The 18,181-nt window shown below is 35.5% G+C and overlaps 1 protein-coding gene across 2 annotated transcripts in view; it reads left to right on the plus strand.

The window, feature by feature from the left end:
• The first annotated feature begins 355 nt into the window (after positions 1 to 355).
• The window catches only part of LOC113770822 (NAD-dependent protein deacetylase SRT1-like), a 28,398-nt gene continuing 10,572 nt past the window's right edge, over positions 356 to 18,181 (plus strand). Inside the window, exons 1-10 of one of the 2 annotated variants that reach the window (XM_027315414.1) lie at positions 356 to 552; positions 2,705 to 2,734; positions 2,842 to 2,934; positions 5,843 to 5,962; positions 6,634 to 6,734; positions 6,832 to 6,940; positions 8,710 to 8,789; positions 12,068 to 12,146; positions 13,724 to 13,777; positions 14,333 to 14,432. In XM_027315414.1, coding sequence (XP_027171215.1) covers positions 454 to 552; positions 2,705 to 2,734; positions 2,842 to 2,934; positions 5,843 to 5,962; positions 6,634 to 6,734; positions 6,832 to 6,940; positions 8,710 to 8,789; positions 12,068 to 12,146; positions 13,724 to 13,777; positions 14,333 to 14,432 — 865 coding nt within the window. In that variant the 5' untranslated portion in view covers positions 356 to 453. Of the gene's footprint in view, positions 553 to 2,704; positions 2,735 to 2,841; positions 2,935 to 2,991; positions 3,169 to 5,842; positions 5,963 to 6,633; positions 6,735 to 6,831; positions 6,941 to 8,709; positions 8,790 to 12,067; positions 12,147 to 13,723; positions 13,778 to 14,332; positions 14,433 to 18,181 lie in introns of those variants that run through there. The other variant, XM_027315415.1, reaches the window with a different exon arrangement.

Here is an 18,181-nt window from a genome sequence, read left to right on the forward strand (position 1 = left end):
ATCTTTTTATCTTTTCAATTATCTTTTTATCTCACATACATCACATCACAAAAAATATTACAGTAATTATCTCAAATAAATCATTCAAATAAACTCCTATCCAAATATTTGAAGTCCCTAAATCTACCTATTAACTAGTGAGCCAAGCCATTTCTACGTAGCTTTTACTTTTTAAGTTTTTTTGGTATTTACTTTTGTGTAAATTTAGCCAATCCATTTCTATGTAGATTTTAATCTATATTTTATTTTTTTATTTATTTATGTGTAAAAATCACAAATCTCTTTTGTAATTCCTACTTTCTCTTCCCTTTGTTATATATAGAACCCAAAGAATTTCCTTGTCTTACTTCTTCCCCACTTCGACGGAAGTCCGAGCACTCAAAGCTGTGATTTCCGATCGTCTTCCCTCCACCACCCCTCCTCTGAAAGATAGTAAAGAAACCCAGAATCCAAATGTCTCTAGGGTATGTACAGAAGCTCTCATTCAAAGAAGATGTTGGCACTCTGGGAATGTCTGAAATTTTCGACCCACCTAATGTTTTGCAGCAAAAGGTCAGTCCTTTATCTCCTTTTCTCTTCTCAATTCTTCCGTTTCCGTATTATTGTTTAGTCATTTCTCCTTTACTTTTTGTTGGCTTTTCCTGTGATTGTTCGTCTTGTTATTTGATTGCGCTGTTATCATGCTTGATGCTGGCCACAGGCATGCATTAATGCTCATTGTGTGGTGTGAACAATCTGCTTTAACTTGCTTGTTATTCAGCAATTCTAATCGTCACTAATGTTATTCAGATATAGTTGGACCATCCAAAGCTCTCTGTATCAAGTGCAATGAATATAGAAGCTCATAAAAGTCCGGCTGTATGAATTTTGAAAAAAAAAAAAAAAAGTCATACTCGTGTGCTTAATTTGTTATAAAGGGCATGAGTATGTATTTTTGTACAAAATTGCAATTTTTTTTTTCGGCGCAGGTGGGAGGGCTCGAATTTGGGATCTCTCACTTACCTTCCTTCCTCCTAAACCACCCAACCCACCCCCCCAACCCCACAAAACAAAAAAATAATGGTATAAAACGCCCTTTATAATTGCTCCAGAATGGTATATTGGGTGCAAAAGTGGGTATAAAATGCCTTTTGCTATAATTGCTGCAGAATTGATCCCATCTTGTTAATTAGGCAGCATCATGCTTGATGCTGGCCACAGGCATGCATTAATGCTCATTGTGTGGTGTGAACAATCTGCTTTAACTTGCTTGTTATTCAGCAATTCTAATCGTCACTAATGTTATTCAGATATAGTTGGACCATCCAAAGCTCTCTGTATCAAGTGCAATGAATATAGAAGCTCATAAAAGTCCGGCTGTATGAATTTTGAAAAAAAAAAAAAAAAGTCATACTCGTGTGCTTAATTTGTTATAAAGGGCATGAGTATGTATTTTTGTACAAAATTGCAATTTTTTTTTTCGGCGCAGGTGGGAGGGCTCGAATTTGGGATCTCTCACTTACCTTCCTTCCTCCTAAACCACCCAACCCACCCCCCCAACCCCACAAAACAAAAAAATAATGGTATAAAACGCCCTTTATAATTGCTCCAGAATGGTATATTGGGTGCAAAAGTGGGTATAAAATGCCTTTTGCTATAATTGCTGCAGAATTGATCCCATCTTGTTAATTAGGCAGCAAGAGCGTCATTTTCACTAATTTTTCCTAAGTTCTTTTGGTCCTTCTGCTGCTTCTGATTGATCATGAAGATTAAGAATGTAAGGAATTATAGTTGACTTTATACTTATGTTATTGAGGTTTAGATAGCCGTTCATGGTTGTAGAAAGTGTGGTTGCTTTTATCCTTTCCTCAATCATATTGTGATTTTTCATTTGATATGAACTTAGTAAAAGTAGGTGTTATTTTTCATTGTATAATGTTGATATTCTCGGTCAGATGGCCTTTGATTGTCCATCCTGTGAAATTTGATTAGCAGGAGCTCTGCCAAATATAAACACACTGATATTTGTCGTTTAGGAATATTCTCATGCTTCCTATGCTATTTAAGCCTTTTTGTTTCTTAAAGTGGAATAATGAGTTTCATTTCAGAAAAAGATTGTGTTGTTCGTCATAAAATATCTAAATTTTATATTGACTCCTTCATAGATTGGTTGCCTATACATATTTAAGTGTCATAATCTGTTGTGGGACTTGTTTCAGAAGAGTATGGAACACACCATTACCATTGTATCTTGAATAAGGGGAAATAGTATCTTTGTAATTTGTCCAATCATGCTGCTAAATGGGATGATAGTATCTACTTCCATTTGTTAACCTCAATGTTGTCATGGAGTGAAGAAAGAAAAAAGTGAATTATTTTTGCCCTTTCATACTAATCTAGTTCATTTGTTAGAATGGTAGGCTTGATATGACCCTTTCAATGGTCACTGACTGTCAGGTCAAAGTTTGTGACTTTCGCTTGACTTTTGCACCTATAATTACGTGTTACATGAGTTATTAGGCGACTGAAAATTAATGTGAGAAAGTTGGCATCTTAGTATGGTTCTCCATACTGAAGACAGAAGGTGTTGAATGTCATGCACCTGCCTTCTTTTTGAAGCTAGAGCAAGTTTACTAAATGCATACATATTTCAGTTTTGTTTACTAAATGCATACTATGTTCCATATTTCAGTTTTGTTTACCAGATTATTTGTGAAACTGGCAGATAGAAGAACTTGCATCGCTGATAGAAGAGGTTAATGCTTATGGTTCAAACTTCTGTTGCTTGTTGTATACATCTGCTGCCAGAGACATGCGAAAATTTTCTTATACCATTTTGGATCCTTGGGAATATTCTTGCAGAGTAAGCATCTAGTGGTATTCACGGGTGCTGGAATTTCAACATCATGCGGAATACCTGATTTTCGCGGTCCAAAAGGAGTTTGGACACTTCAGGTGACCACATTTTTCAACTCTGATTTCATTTCTCTTATTTATTTGTTTCTTATTTGAATGAATTGAAGTAGTCTATATGCTTCTTCATATTAATGGTTACTGTATCTGCTCCCTGTTTTCTTGGTTTGAGTTTCGATTGAATTTGCATTGCCCAATGTGCTTCACGCCGTGTACCACCAGTAAACAACGAAAGCAAGAAATGACATATTAATCTTTCAAGGAAGTCCATAAGAGGTACAGCGGAACTAAGAATTTTTTCTCTTTTTATTTATCATGTTTAGAAGCACAACATTTTTAGTAGCTATTAGGTTCTTCTCTGTCAACAGCCTTTTACTTGACTTTCCTCTTTTGAAACTGTCAAAGAGGTCTTTTCCCCCTTTATCATTTTTGTTCTCTGACTTGACTTAATGCTACTAAGAATTCCTTGAATGGACCTAACCGGCAAGAGCCTATATGGGTTAGAGGTGTAGGAAACAAATCAATTAACTGACATGCAGAGAACAAATCAATTAACTGACATGCAGAGGACAAAGATATGCTTGTAGTTACTGTGGATTCTCCTTGACAACAAAAACATTTGGCTGCAATAGATTTCATGAGATATCTAGCATCATGCTTACTCGTATGGTGGCTTTTCTAGCTCGAAAAGTCACCTTGTCCTGGCCAATCCCTTCCAACTTTTGCTCTCTAAACATAAACTTGCATGTCCCTCTCCATGTGAGTGTTGGCCATGGTACTGCTGTTCTTGCCCATCTGCTCTGTTCTTGGTTTGGGTATTAGGTGTTGTGCATATCTTACTCTGTGGGCTGTTGGTCCATTGGGCTTAGATAGTGGTCGTCATGGAATAATTGCATTAATTATCAGATTGGTTAATCCAATATCCTTTGTGCTTTTCAGCTCATCTTAGTGGTAACTACTTTCCTAGAGAATTTCATATAGAGATACAATTCTTTAAAAGTTGAAACATGATTTTGACACAAATGTCTATCTGTTCCTCTTCTTTTAATTGCTAGATTTTCCGCTAATTTGGGAATTTTCCATATTCCAAAGAGTCTGAAGCTTCTTCGACCATTCTGAATTCCAATTGCTTGACATCACTAATGAGCTTAGCATTCCACCCTTTTTTTCTTTCTCCTGGAACTAAGTTTTGATAAGGTCTCTTTGTCATTTTTCCTGCCATCCCCAGTCGAAATGTTGCTGTGGCTTTCATTTGCCATTCCATTAGTCGTGCCCAAATATAAATTGTTGCCTGTGAAACATTCATTGTGGCATTCAACATTACTTAGATGACTTCTGTGAATCCCAGGGACTCTTCTTCTTTCCATATTCACACTTATTGTTCCTTTTACCTAATGTATGTTCTGTCCTTTTTTAAGCCTTAAAACCGATGTTTTGGCCTTTTACCAAATGTATTCTATCCTTTTTTAAGGGTTAATAACACTTTCCTCCCTAAACTTAGTGGGTAGTATGCTTTACCCCCGTTCAACCTTAGACTAGTCAAAGCTAGAAATACAAAAAAAAAAAAAAAAAGTGACTGCAATGACATTATTGCCCTTGTATTCATGAAATTATCTATACTTTAATATTATTTTCTTTTATTGTTAAAAAGTATATATCTTCTCTATCATATCAACTATACAACAATAGCTAAAAAGGGCTAAAAAAAAATGTTTTTGCTTAGTTTATATCCTTAAAATTTTTTCTGTTGGGTTATTATTCACTTTTATATATGTTTTGCTCATTTATTATACTTTAAGTCAAACAAAAAAAAGATAAATAACACAATGAGTTTGTTTGGATAGGAGTTTATTTGGATGATTTATTTGAGATAATTACTGTAGCACTTTTTGTGATGTAATGTATGTGAGATAAAAATGTGATTGGAAAGATAAAAAGGTGATTGGAATTTGTGAAGCAAATTATTTTATTTCAAATCATCTCAATCCAAACACACTCAATGCTAAAATAAACATAATTACCAAATCTCTTTTTGAAAAGAGGTAGTACTAAACTTGTTTTTTGTTTAAAAAAGAGTAGTTTTTTATTATTTTGATTTAGATGAACTTTTAGGCTTAATACTATCTTCATTTTTTTGATATATTTATAGTTTACTATTATTGCCTTTTCTTTGTTAAAAAATAAAATTTGATTTAGTCTCCATTTTCGTTATCTAAGTATAAAAATATGCATATCGGCCATTTTTTTGCAAATTTGATTAAGAAATTAATATTAGGCTAATTCGATAAATAAAATTACAATAATATTAGTCTAAAAGTTTAAATAAATTAAAAAAAATAGTTTAAAAAATAAGTTTAGTATTACTCCTTTTTGAAAATTTGGCAATTATATTTATTTTTATATTGTGTTATTTATGCATTTTGTTGGACTTAAAGTTTAATAAATTGAATAAAACATATATAAAATTGAACATTAATCCAACAGGAAAAAAATTCAAGAATATGAACTAAATATTAACCATCTTTAACTTTTTTGAATTTGATATTTTTGTACATTTGATACAATAGAGATGTAAATCTTTTGGCAATGAAAGGAAATGATAGATAAGTACATGAACAAAAGGGTAATAATGTCATTGCACTCACTTTGTTTTTAATGCATTTCTAACTTTGACTAGTCTTCATTGGGGGTAAAATGTACATATTTGCGGTGACCCGCCCGCGGGGGGGGGGGGGGAGAGTGTTAGTAACCCTTTCTTAATTCTTAAAACTGTTTCACTTGTAAACCTTAGTAATGGAGTCCCAGAGTACCATGCCTTGTTTACCAGACCATTGCTCATGAACGCTTGGAATACATTGTGATTGCTAAATGTTTTAAACCTTGTTGGCTATAATTATTATTGTGTACTTCGATAGTGATTTCTTATAGATTTGGATGCACTGATTTGCAGCGTGAAGGCAAAGGTGTGCCTGAAGCATCGCTGCCATTTCATAGAGCAATGCCAAGTTTAACGCATGTGGCTTTGGTTGAACTAGAAAAGGCTGGAATCTTGAAGTTTGTTATTAGCCAGGTTACCCTTCATGGTTACTCTTTTGACAGGAAGTTTTAATTTCTAAGGTTTACCATGACAATGAAAATCTGCCCCAGCATTTGGAGGCAAGACAATTTGATATTTGAATTGGCTGTCTCCATAGTAGACAGTTTTGATCTTTATCTAATATTAGATTTTTGCTGCTTTATATTGGGTTTGAGGAGTAATATTTCCTGGTCTAAGTCTCATGTTGATGCAAAGATGGCCTGCAAGACTTAATTTTGCAAAAATCCTTTCATTTTATCTTCTTTTCTTTTCCTCTTCTGTTTGTTTCTGTTATTCTTTGTGTTGTTGGCCCAAGTTGAGCGTTTGTCCTCTCTCCTCCATTTTTTTCCTTTTCTTTGGGTTCTTTTTGTTGGGGGTGGGGTTTAGTTGGGTTGTCTATTAATCAAGTGAAGTTTGAGATGGGAGCATTGAGGGCTACCGTTTTTCTTAACCATGTCAAAGTTACAAGTAGTTTGCTGGATAGAGAAGCAAGAATTGGTTCATTCCCCAACTCAGTCCACCAAAAATATGCACAACAATACAAGAAACAGAAAAAGAGTTTACTTGTTTCTTCTTGCTTTTCCATATTGCTCCATCTATTTGTTCTGATGAAACATATCCGCCATTGTTAATTTTCTAATAAATGGTTCGATCATTTCTTGTAGAATGTTGACAGCATTCACCTTCGTTCTGGAATACCAAGGGAAAAACTTGCAGAATTACATGGTAACTCATTCATGGAAATTTGCCCTTCTTGTGGAGCAGAGTAAGGGTTGACCTACATATGTTCCTTCTCCTATTGGTTTGACTCTCTCCCTCTTTCCATTTTATTTACTCAATTGATATGGTCTTAAAATCCTAAGGTATCTGAGGGACTTTGAGGTGGAGACAATTGGGATGAAGGAAACACCAAGACGTTGTTCTGATATAAAATGTGGAGCAAAACTTAGAGATACTGTTCTTGATTGGGAGGTAACTTTGTATTCTTTCTTTTCTGAGTAGTGGAGTTTTGCCACTGGCATACATTTTTTTTACCTTAGAATAATTAAAACACATCCACATGAGATCGCTTTTTTTTTTTATATACTAAATGTAACATTTAGAGAGCATAAATTGCAAAAGCAACTTTTGAAAAACCTAAGGCAACAAGAACCTCAACATTGACTCTTAAACTTGTAACTTAGAGCCCTACTGATATTGTTCTTTAAACAACTTGATTTCACTCGCCTTCATAATTTTTTTTAGCTTTGAACGTGTGGAATGTTTTCAGTTCATATTGACTAAAATTTTGCAAAGTCGTACTAAATAACTTTGAAAACCATTAACATGTATCTTGCATCCAATTAGAAGACATTAAATCAATATCCTAGAGTTTTCAGCATCTGTTGGCACTAAAACTTCCAGTTCAAACAATCAGAAATTATTGAAACCCATTAGAGAAAATTTTCTCAGTATCAAAGTTTCCAAAGCAACTTCTTCCAAATAAAGTTTCAGTAGAAAATTCTAATCTTATAGTTTAAGAAATTCACCATCTTAGCATTAAATCATGAGTAAATCTTGTATGCATTGACAATATATACACTATCATGGTTAGATGAATGCCACATAAGTGAAATTTAGATTTGAAATTGAAATTTAGCATATGTGGCATTCATCTAAGCGTGACAGTGTATACACTGACAGCGTATAGAAGATTAATCCTTAAAACATAAGGTTTCTGATAAACCAAAAAATGCACCACCTGTAAAGAATTCATCTTATTTATCAAACTTTCCTAATACAAACAATTTCAAAAGCTCTTTTTGTATCCTGAAATTTGTTTTGTCAAGTGTTTTAGTTGAATTTGCTCCATATATTGTTCTTACCACAGCCATCTTGTAGAGGCAGCTGCCTTTCCAGCAGCAGCAGTTGTTTGCAGCTGTTTTGCTGATGTATGCTATTAGCCATGCTGCTGCCTTCCTCCTCCTAAAACCATGTAAAAAATCAAACATTTGCGTCCTATTTTTTTTCCATAGATTCTTCTCTTTTCACCATTAAACTTTCAAATTAAATCATGAACAAGGTCGTGAATGTTCTTAAGTTTTTCTATCAAAACCTAAACGTTGAACTTGAATGACAACATAATAACTTAAAACCTATGTTACCAGGACTCTTCAATTTGCCCTGCCATACATGTGTCTGACCCTTTATTTTGCACTAGAGTAGCTGTATCAGCGGGTAGTGGAGTCGGTTAACATAAACTTAAACTAAAACATAATGCAGTTCACTCCTGTCTAAACCCTCATTTTCTTCTCCTTTTCCTCCTTGGCTGACTCTGTTTCCTCTCTCTCTCTCTCTCTCTCTCTCTCTCTCTCTCTCTCTCTCTCTCTCGTTTTCTTCTTATAATAAGTCACAAGGTTTTGGACTTTGTAGTAGTGAGGGGTATATAGGTTACTCTTACTGCTGAGTACCTTTTCTTAAACCAATGTGGGACAAAGTGCATATTCTTGTAGGCTAGTAGTTCCTCTAATTCCCTTTTTGAAACCAATTTCGACAAAAAAATATTGATTCTACTAAATTTGTGACAAAAGAATATTGCCCCAATTACTACTTTTTCTTGTAATAGTGAACTTTTCTTATATATAATTACTAATAGTTACCAATGCTATTCATATTTACTTAATCCTCAATTTATTGAAATTAACCCTAAGTGGTTCTAGAAAAGTTTGGGGTAATATATGATGTGCTCAATATTGGTGTAGGATGCTCTGCCTCGAAAAGAGATGAATGCAGCTTCAAAACATTGTCGAATGGCTGATGTTGTTCTCTGTCTTGGGACCAGGTTAGCATAAAGTACTTCACACTTTTCTCCCTCTTTTTCTTTCTTGTGAGCAACTTTTGAAATCTTCTTTTATTGGGAGCTTGGGTGATGGAGGTGGGGTAACTGAGGAGCCAATGGGTTGTCTTCGATCTTGATATGCACGTATATTTTGAAACTCTTATCATTTTTAATTGTGATTAATGGTTGCAGCACTTGTTAGCTGCATCTTTGAATTGAGTGTCTTGCATAAAGTAGTTAGAATGACCGGGTAGAGGTCAGCCAAATGGGCTTAATGGATAAGGTTTGATGGCAATAAATTGATTAAGAGAAGCTCGTTCAGTAGAAATGAGAATGTTCAGCAGAAATTTTTTGAATCTTGTCATGTGGTGGAAAAGACTAACCTTTGGTTATTTGGTATGCACTAACAAATACGTAAAAAGTTTGGCTGAAATGCAATCTTCGAGATAGGTAAGTTTGTAGAAAGAACAAAGATAGATAAGCACTGATAGGATTCATGATATTGTAATGGCAATAGCAATTGATGTGCCATGTAGTATGTGCTTGCTTATGAATTACGAGGTAAATCCAGAGAAAGAAGTGGCTAACAATATCATTTCTGGTAATCCTTAGAGACAATTGTTTCATCTGTTTTGTTGTTGTTGTTGTTGTGGTTGTTATTGTTATTGTTGATGTTGTTGTTATTGGTGGTGTTGTTATTGTTATTATTATTCTTATTATTCTTGTTATTATTATTGCTGTTGTTATTATTGTTGTTGTTGTTGTTGTTGTTATTGTTATATTATTGTTGTATATACCATTTCACTTGAAGCTTGTTTATGAATTGTTATACCATTTCACTTGAAGCTTGTTTATGAAAAGGATTTTGTTGTTCATCTCACTATTGATTTTGTTGTTCAAGGTATTCCGTTTACCTGCTAAGGTGTAGAATAAAAAATAATCCATACCATTGCTTTGAAGTATCGTCCATATCAAAAGTTAAAGATTGACCTCAAAATTTTTTGTTTTGCTTCTATTTTCTTTCTGGTTCAATACACACCAGTTTGTATTGTATATCTGATGATTCATAATCAAACACTGGCATGCGTCAGGACCGAAATGAAGGGGCTTAAATTAGGTCTCTTCCTTAAATTGTGGTCAGCACCCAAAGAAATTGCAAATTTCAACATTGACTTGTTATGCGTGACCCAGATTTGTATGAATTATGATGTTGAAACAGAGGTTTGCAAATTAATAGCGAGTTATTAAGATCTCTTTTTGGATTTAGCATGTGGATATTTTGTGCATTTCTATGTCTGTTTTTGGTGTTTACTAGGCTCTAGATCCATTCCTCCATTGTCTGAAGGATGTATGTGGCACTTCTGTTACTTATATTTTTGTGCTTTAATTTCACAACTAAGGAGGTGGAGAATGGAAGCTGCCATGGAGAGTCTTCTGTGTCCATATAAACCTATAGGCTTCTGTGATTGAGTTCTTTTGGTATTAGAATGCACTAGGTAAAGCTAGATAAATGTGTTGAAGTAAAACTTTCCAACTACAGATCTGTCTGGTGAACCTAGATGGCAGTTACCAGTCAGAGTTGGGTCAGCAGAATGGTAAGTGATGGTTCTGTTGGGGGCTTAAGCTCTTAGGAGCAATAAGAGGAAGGAGAAAATGAATTTTTTTGAAAAAAATATATAAGTTGAGTAGTTTATTTTTAGTTACAATTCTGCCATTTTTACTAGTTTCCTTAAAATGCTTTAGCGTTAATTGTTTGGCTACTTATTATCAATAAAAATGTTTCTTCATTTTGGTTAAAATATAACCAGATAATAGGCATTCTGGTATGGCAGGAAATTGTATTTTTGGGTTGGTTACTACATAGGAATGATGGAGTAAAGCAAGCGTACAAACACAAGTAGCCCATATAGCAGTGGCAATGGGGTAAAAGTAGATTCTGAAACCAAGAGTTTAAAAGATAGTTTGCTTAGCTACAAGGCTTCCTGGTAATGTACCCTAAATAAAATAGCTCACTTTCATAAACTTAAGGAGTCTTTGATCATACTAAAATTTTAGTTTGACACTCGACATTCATTAGTTGGAGAGAATATCATGTGTCCAGCAATTGCTCATTTATTGCTCGCTTAATTTGAGGAGAGCTGAAATTTTCACTTTTCTCATGTCTGTGCTTAATGTATACGTGTGATAGAGAAAATTTCTGCAGTTGAATTCTTTGTGCTTAGTTACATATGGTAGGTGTTCTGATGTAAAGTGTCTTGTTGGTTAGTACATCTGGAGGGATTACCTTTTAAAGATGAGAACAGCTAAAAATTTTGAGAAAAAATCCAATTCGCTAAGCTAGATAACAATCTACATCTAGCTAAATTCAAAAGCAGGGAATACATCAGTATTAAGTAAGCAAAAGAGTCAGCCAATTATATTGAGAGTTTGGAATTCAGATTTTGCTTAGTACTTATCTTTCATTTAAAACAATATAGATTTGATTTAAAGGACATCATGTCGAATGATAATATAAATTAGAGTTGAATGGCTAGATCGGAAATTTACCAGGCGAAGTAATTAACCACGAGATATCAGCAACTTAAGACTTGTTTTGGTCCTTGCATATGCATGCTTGAAAAGACCTGGAAGGACTTGAAGGGTGTAGTAGATTAGTTGATTTTCTGCCAATATTTAGAAATATTGTCCAATCAATCTTCTTGGGAAATGTTAAGTTCGATTAGTTTATGTTTTAACCAAAATTTGCCAGTCTGATGCAGTTGCAATTTGAACTAATTCTTTCTGCCTACAAATCTGATTCTGGAATTTTTGTAAACAGACTTCGGCACAGTTTGGCAGAGATAATAATATGAGTGAACTATTCTTAAAATGTGGGCTTTTGTTTGGGTGAAAGGAAATTTTGAACTCTAGTTTTGTCAACTGTCTATTATTTCTGATTCTATCATGCAAAGCAAATTGGCATGGAGTCTCAATCCAACAATGAGATTGGAGATTCTTGTCTTCTGCTGTTCTAAATGGATTAGTTTTGGAGGAAAGACTGTGGGAATTGGTGAGATTTCAAAACTTGTTTCAATTGGTGGGAATCTTAAAATCCTCTGATGTGCTGGAACATATAACAGAATCAAAATGCCCAAACTGCTCATCATAACTGGAATGTCTATTGTATAAATTTTACCATGCAATCAACTGTTTTGCTCTTGTATCCTTGGCTCTCTAGCTGATAGTTTTTATTGCCTGTGTTTTCTAAATTTTCGCATATAACTTTGGGACACATTCTGCAGTTTGCAAATCACTCCGGCTTGCAACCTTCCTTTGAAATCTCTACGTGGAGGGGGGAAGATTGTAATTGTAAACCTTCAGGTTATCCTTCTGTTCCTTGATGCTCTTTCTGTCACTCTCTAATACATGTTTTTGATTCTGACGAAGCACAAGTTTTTGACTAATGCTAATAAGACAGATTGCAGCATTCCTGATAAAAATGAAGATCTTGATTGTCACCAAATTAAAGATCAACTGAACAATGGGATTTAAGTGCTAGCTAGATATTGAGTTAGATTTCTTTGAAAACCATTCGATTATTGGATTGGCATAGAGTAAGAGTATAATAACAGTAAATACCTGCAGAATTCTTTTTCCAGTAACTAACCTGGGCTGTCCAACACTCTAATAGTATTCCCTTCTTTGCTTTGATTCTTGTACTTCTTAGATTGTGCTTAGTTTGGCTGATTGTTTTCGCTACCTTGTTTTGTTGCCAGAAGGTGCTAGTGTTCTCTTGCAAGAAGTTTATTCCGTGTTCATTGTTGCGATGTGTGATGGACTGAGGGTGTTGGCTGCTGTGTTAAACGTTTTAATTGTTTTTCCTTGTGAAATGTGGTTTATATGGCCTTTCCTCTTTATCAGAAAGGGAAAGGATGAAAATGATATAAAATCTAGTGCCTGTCATTTGTCTAGATATTTAGTAGAAGCAGTATACCATCTTAGGAAGTTATGGTGCAGACTCAAGTTCTCTTTATACTGCAAGAGTTTATTTGTCATCTGATCCTTGCAATTATGCCCACTGACTTGACCATGGCTCTTTCTTTGTTGCCACATCTGTAGTTTCTAAAATTTTAAAGCGTCATGGTAATTTTAATGCCTTTGCTCCCAATGGCAATATTTAATACCTATTAGCTCATGCTAATTGCACATGGCTTTTAGTTGGACCTTGTAATTTTATGAGCACACCAAATTAGATTGGTAGGCATCAAATTTTCATGCTTGTACTGTTGCGTCCCCTCTGTTAATTGATGTTCAATTGAAAGAAAATATTAATTCAATGAAAGGTTCAGAATATTTACATAATAAGTTATTATAAAGAATTGAATATACTTGAGTTAAAGAAGGAACTTTTTTCTTGTTTTTAAAATGACGGTTTGATTTTGACCGCCTGTCTTGCTTCTTGCTTCCAACCCTTCCGCTTCTCACTCCATGAAGTGTAACTGTATATAGATAAGGTCCTCGAATGTGTTGTGTTGGTTTCTGTTAGTTTTTCTCATGTCTTCTAGTAGCTAATTGTACCTTCCATACTTTTAGTCGTTTTGTTTGTCTTGATAGTTGCCACTTTTGCAGTAACTTGTATATATTGAGAGGATTGCTGGTAAATATCATACTGCAAGTTCAAATGCATTCCTTTTTAATGGAAGTTCTGCAATCAATATTTGGTAATTTGCAAGTTATCATGGGCCTTACTGGCCCTATAAAGTGGCTTAAATACTCGAGTGAAACTATAATGATTCCTATAGTTATTTATGAGGTATGAGGAAGTAAACTGTACCCTTGCCCCCAGTGAAGAAAACTTCTACCTCCGGCTCTGATGTTATCCACTCTCTTTTATCATCTTTCTATGTCATGTGGATATTCCATACTTCTGATACGTAACCATGCTACTTGTTTTGCAGCCTACTCCTAAAGACAAGAAAGCTTGGTTGGTGGTCCATGGGATGGTTGACCAGGTACTAGTGTACAATTTTGCATCACAGCGATCTTTTTGCTCCGTTTTCTGTCTGGTAGATTGTGGAAATTCTTCCCATCCGTTAAAGGTTGGGAAGATCCTTGTGGTTGTGATGACTAGGGATGTAATCAACTTAGTATAGTAGCGCAATGTGCCTCGTATTTCTCCTTTTTAAGCGGTTACATTCCCCAAACATTTTGAATGTTTTAAACACTAACTCTGCATCTTGAAATGGGGGACTAATTTGTTTTGTTGATAAGCCTTAAATTACTCTAAAAAGTACCTTGAGCTTGAGCTAATATGTGGCAAAATCAAGTCAAGTAACAAGCTATTATCTGAAAGCAGTTTATTTCCATTGCCACCCTTGTAACAACCCTTATCCGGTTTCCACCTATCTAGCAAGTTGCATGTTAGAAAGAGAGCTTTAAGTTACTTTGAGAGGTTTTTATGATTAGTTCTTTAAGAAGGGAGTAGTTGACTCCATCAACATGTATGCTACAAGCAGGACTATTAACGCTTCTACCAAGAGTTTTCACTTGATGGAAATCAACTGCAGGTTATGGCAGGGGTAATGGAACGTCTTAATTGTCAAATTTCTCCATATGTTCGAATTGATCTTTTCCACGTCATTTTCAATCAAACCCACTGCATTGGAGGTACATCTTTTTGAAGTTATTGCTCCTCTTTCTTTTAAAGAAATTTTGTTCCTTTTCATTGATGTGGAGATTGGCATTTGTTATACCATATGTTATCTGTGAATATGCTTATGGTGTACTTCCACTGTGCCATCAGAAAAATTAGGTGATTTATATTCTGATAAGTGAAGCATATATATATCGCCCTCTCTACAACCCTAAGAGGGATTTGAGAGGTGAGGTGGGATGTGGCAAAAAAGAGTCGGAAAAAATAAAAGGGAAAAAAAGTGCTTGCTCTTACTCAGAGAATTCCTTACTTTGTGACTGTGAACAATGCTGCAGACTTCTAGGAGAGAGTTAAACTGCAACAAAAAAGAGTTGGAAAAAATAAAAGGGAAAAAAAGTGCTTGCTCTCGCTCACAGAGAATTCTTTACTTTGTGACTGTGAACAATGCTGCAGACTTCTAGGAGAGAGTTAAACTGCAACAAAATGGTGAAGAGAAAACTTGCAATGCATTTTATAGGATCAAATTTAAATCATAGCACAACTAGGACCTCATCAAATGGGGCATTGGCTTAATACCAATAATGATCAGACACAATCTCTAGATGTATCTAGAGAACTTAATTGTAAGGTACACTGCTTGTATTAAGAGGAAAAGAGGAAAAAGAAAAAGAGTGAGAGAGAGGAAAGGGACAAAAAAAAAGAGTTGGTCCCTGCCCTTACCCACCTTAACCCTGTCCTTAACAAGGTAAAGGCAAAAGAAAACTTAGAAATATTATTAACAATGGCCCACCTAATCAACGGCAAAATTGCCAGACATTGTGTGGCAAACATATTCTCTACAAGAATCTTCATGATAATTCCAACCTCAAAAGACACTAAGTACCAACCAAAACACACGGATTGACTTTGGAAGAAAACTAAGCATACATTTTGGTTGAATCTCAGCTGCTTGTGAACCAATCACACATTGTTTGTGTGAAAATGCTTCATGTGTTCCTAAGTTTATGTAACAAGTGCTGCAATTGCAGCAGAATGAGAGAGACATAAGAAGGAGAGAAACTAGACTTGAGGAAGAAGAAAGAGAGATATTATTCAAATGAACTTTCCATGCCTGCCCCATCCCGCCTCTGCATTCTTATACAGCTCAAAAATAACAGAATAACTACCTGATTGCTGACTCAGCATAACAGCCTAACTAACAGGGAAGATTCCCTCTAACTACCTGAAGGAAATACATTTCACATTTGTCAAAAATATCTTCTGATCTAGTGTCATTATGTAAACTAAGAAAAATGGAGAGAAAAAATACTTTTCTTCTATTTCACTTTGGACTACACAATATACAAATATATATATACACAAGTGGATACTATAATCATATGATACTATAATCATACTATTACCTAATTAATATATGATACTATAATCATATGATACCTAATTAATATATGATACTATAATCAAATCTTTCCTAATATTTATATTATCAAATCTTTCCATAATATCAGATCACATATCTTCAACACTCCCCCTCAAGCTGGTGAATATAGATCTTCCATTCCCAGCTTGACAACACTTTCATGAAACATGTTGCTACACAGTCCCTTTGTCATCACATCTGCAAGTTGAAGTCCTGTCGGAACATATGGAGTACAAATCAGTCCACTTTCTAGCTTCTCTTTAATAAAGTGCCTGTCTATCTCTATGTGCTTCGTCCGATCATGTTGCACTGGGTTGTGAGCTATACTTATAGCAGATTTGTTATCACAATATAGCTTCATCGGTTTGCTCCATTGAATCCTCAAGTCTTCTAGGATAATTTTAACCCACAATAATTCACATACCCCTGCTGCCATAGCCCTGAACTCTGCTTCAGCACTTGACCTTGCTACCACACTTTGTTTCTTGCTTCTCCAGGATATTAAGTTTCCTCCAAGAAATGTACAATATCCTGAAGTTGATCGCCTGTCAACTGGAGACCCTGCAAAGTCTGCATCTGTGTAAACTGCCAGATCAATTTCAGGACCCTTTTTGAATAAAATTCCCTTCCCTGGATGTGCCTTTAAGTAATGAAGCACTCGATAAACTGCTTGTAGATGAACTGCTCTAGGATCATGCATAAACTGACTAATAACACTGACTGAGTAAGCTATATCTGGCCTAGTATGTGCGAGATAAATGAGTTTCCCAACAAGTCTTTGGTACATCTCTCTGTCCACAGCTGTATCTCCATGAGCCTCACTTAATTTGTGATTCTGCTCAATGGGAGTTCCAACTGGTTTGCTTGCTGTCATGCCTGTTTCCTTGAGCAGGTCCATAACATACTTCTGTTGAGAAATAAAAATTCCCTGCCTTGATCGAGCCACTTCAATTCCTAGAAAATACTTCAATTTTCCTAAATCCTTTATTTCAAATTCCTTGGCTAGGCGCCACTTCAAAGTTTTCTTCTCTACTTCATCGTTTCCTGTCACTATGATATCATCTACGTATACAATCAAAACAGTAACTCCCCCCAAGGCTGAATGCTTGATGAACAGGGTATGATCTCCTTGACTTTGCTTGTAACCATTAGCTATCATTACCTTGGCAAATCGTCCAAACCAAGCACGTGGGGATTGTTTCAGCCCATATAATGCCTTTTTTAACCGACAAACCTTGTTCTTGTCAACCCCACTGAATCCCGGTGGAATGCTCATATAAATCTCCTCTTCTAACTCTCCATGAAGAAAAGCATTCTTCACATCGTATTGCTGTAATTCCCAATCAAAATTAACAGCCAAGGATAGCAGAATTCTCACTGTATTCATCTTTGCTACTGGAGCAAATGTTTCCCGATAATCTACTCCATATGTCTGTGTGTATCCTTTCGCGACTAACCTTGCCTTGTAGCGTTCTAGGGACCCATCTGCTTTAAACTTTACTGCATACACCCATTTACAGCCCACTACTTTCTTGTTCTTTGGTAAATCAACTAATTCCCAGGTCCCATTCTTCTCTAATGCATCCATTTCTACTTCCATAGCAAGTCTCCATTCTTTCTTTGATAATGCTTCAGACAATGAGCTAGGAATAGAGACTGTATTTAAGGTGGAAAGGAAGCTTTGATGGCTCGGGGAAAACTTCTCAAAAGACACAAAGTGAGACAATGGATATAGGGGTCTTTTGGTGCATTCTCGGGGTTTTTTCCTTACAGCAATAGGTAGATGTAGGTCCTGGTCAGGGCTAAGAGGCTCAGGACAAGGTGATTTAGAGCTGGAAGAATGGTCGGTCGGTGGTGTAGAATTCAGATTTGATTCACTCATTGTTACCTCATTCCCGGAGCTTGGTTTAGAGGATTGTTCTTGCCTTGTAACCACGATGGGATCTCCTTTCCTTGTATACACTTGGTCAAACCGGAACCAGTCATAGATTTTACGGTCTTCCTTTTTTTCTTCTACCACATCAGATTGAAGAATTGACTCTTGGAATTCAGATTTGGATGACTCAGATGTGGTCAACTCTAAGGAGGGAAATTTTAACTCCTTATCTTCAAGTGTATCTAACTCCCCCTGAAGATAAGGAGTGATGAAATAGGGCTTATTTTCAACAAATGTAACATCTGCCGAGACATAGAGTTTTCTAGTAGGTGGATGATAACATTTGTAACCCTTTTGAGTAGATGAGTACCCCACGAAGACACACTTAAGAGCACGAGGATCTAACTTCCCACGGTTATGACTATGGACATGAACAAAGGAAGTACATCCAAAAACTCGAGTGAGAT

This window comes from Coffea eugenioides, chromosome 5 (genome assembly GCF_003713205.1).
Source record: "Coffea eugenioides isolate CCC68of chromosome 5, Ceug_1.0, whole genome shotgun sequence".
Taxonomy (NCBI): Eukaryota; Viridiplantae; Streptophyta; class Magnoliopsida; order Gentianales; family Rubiaceae; genus Coffea; species Coffea eugenioides.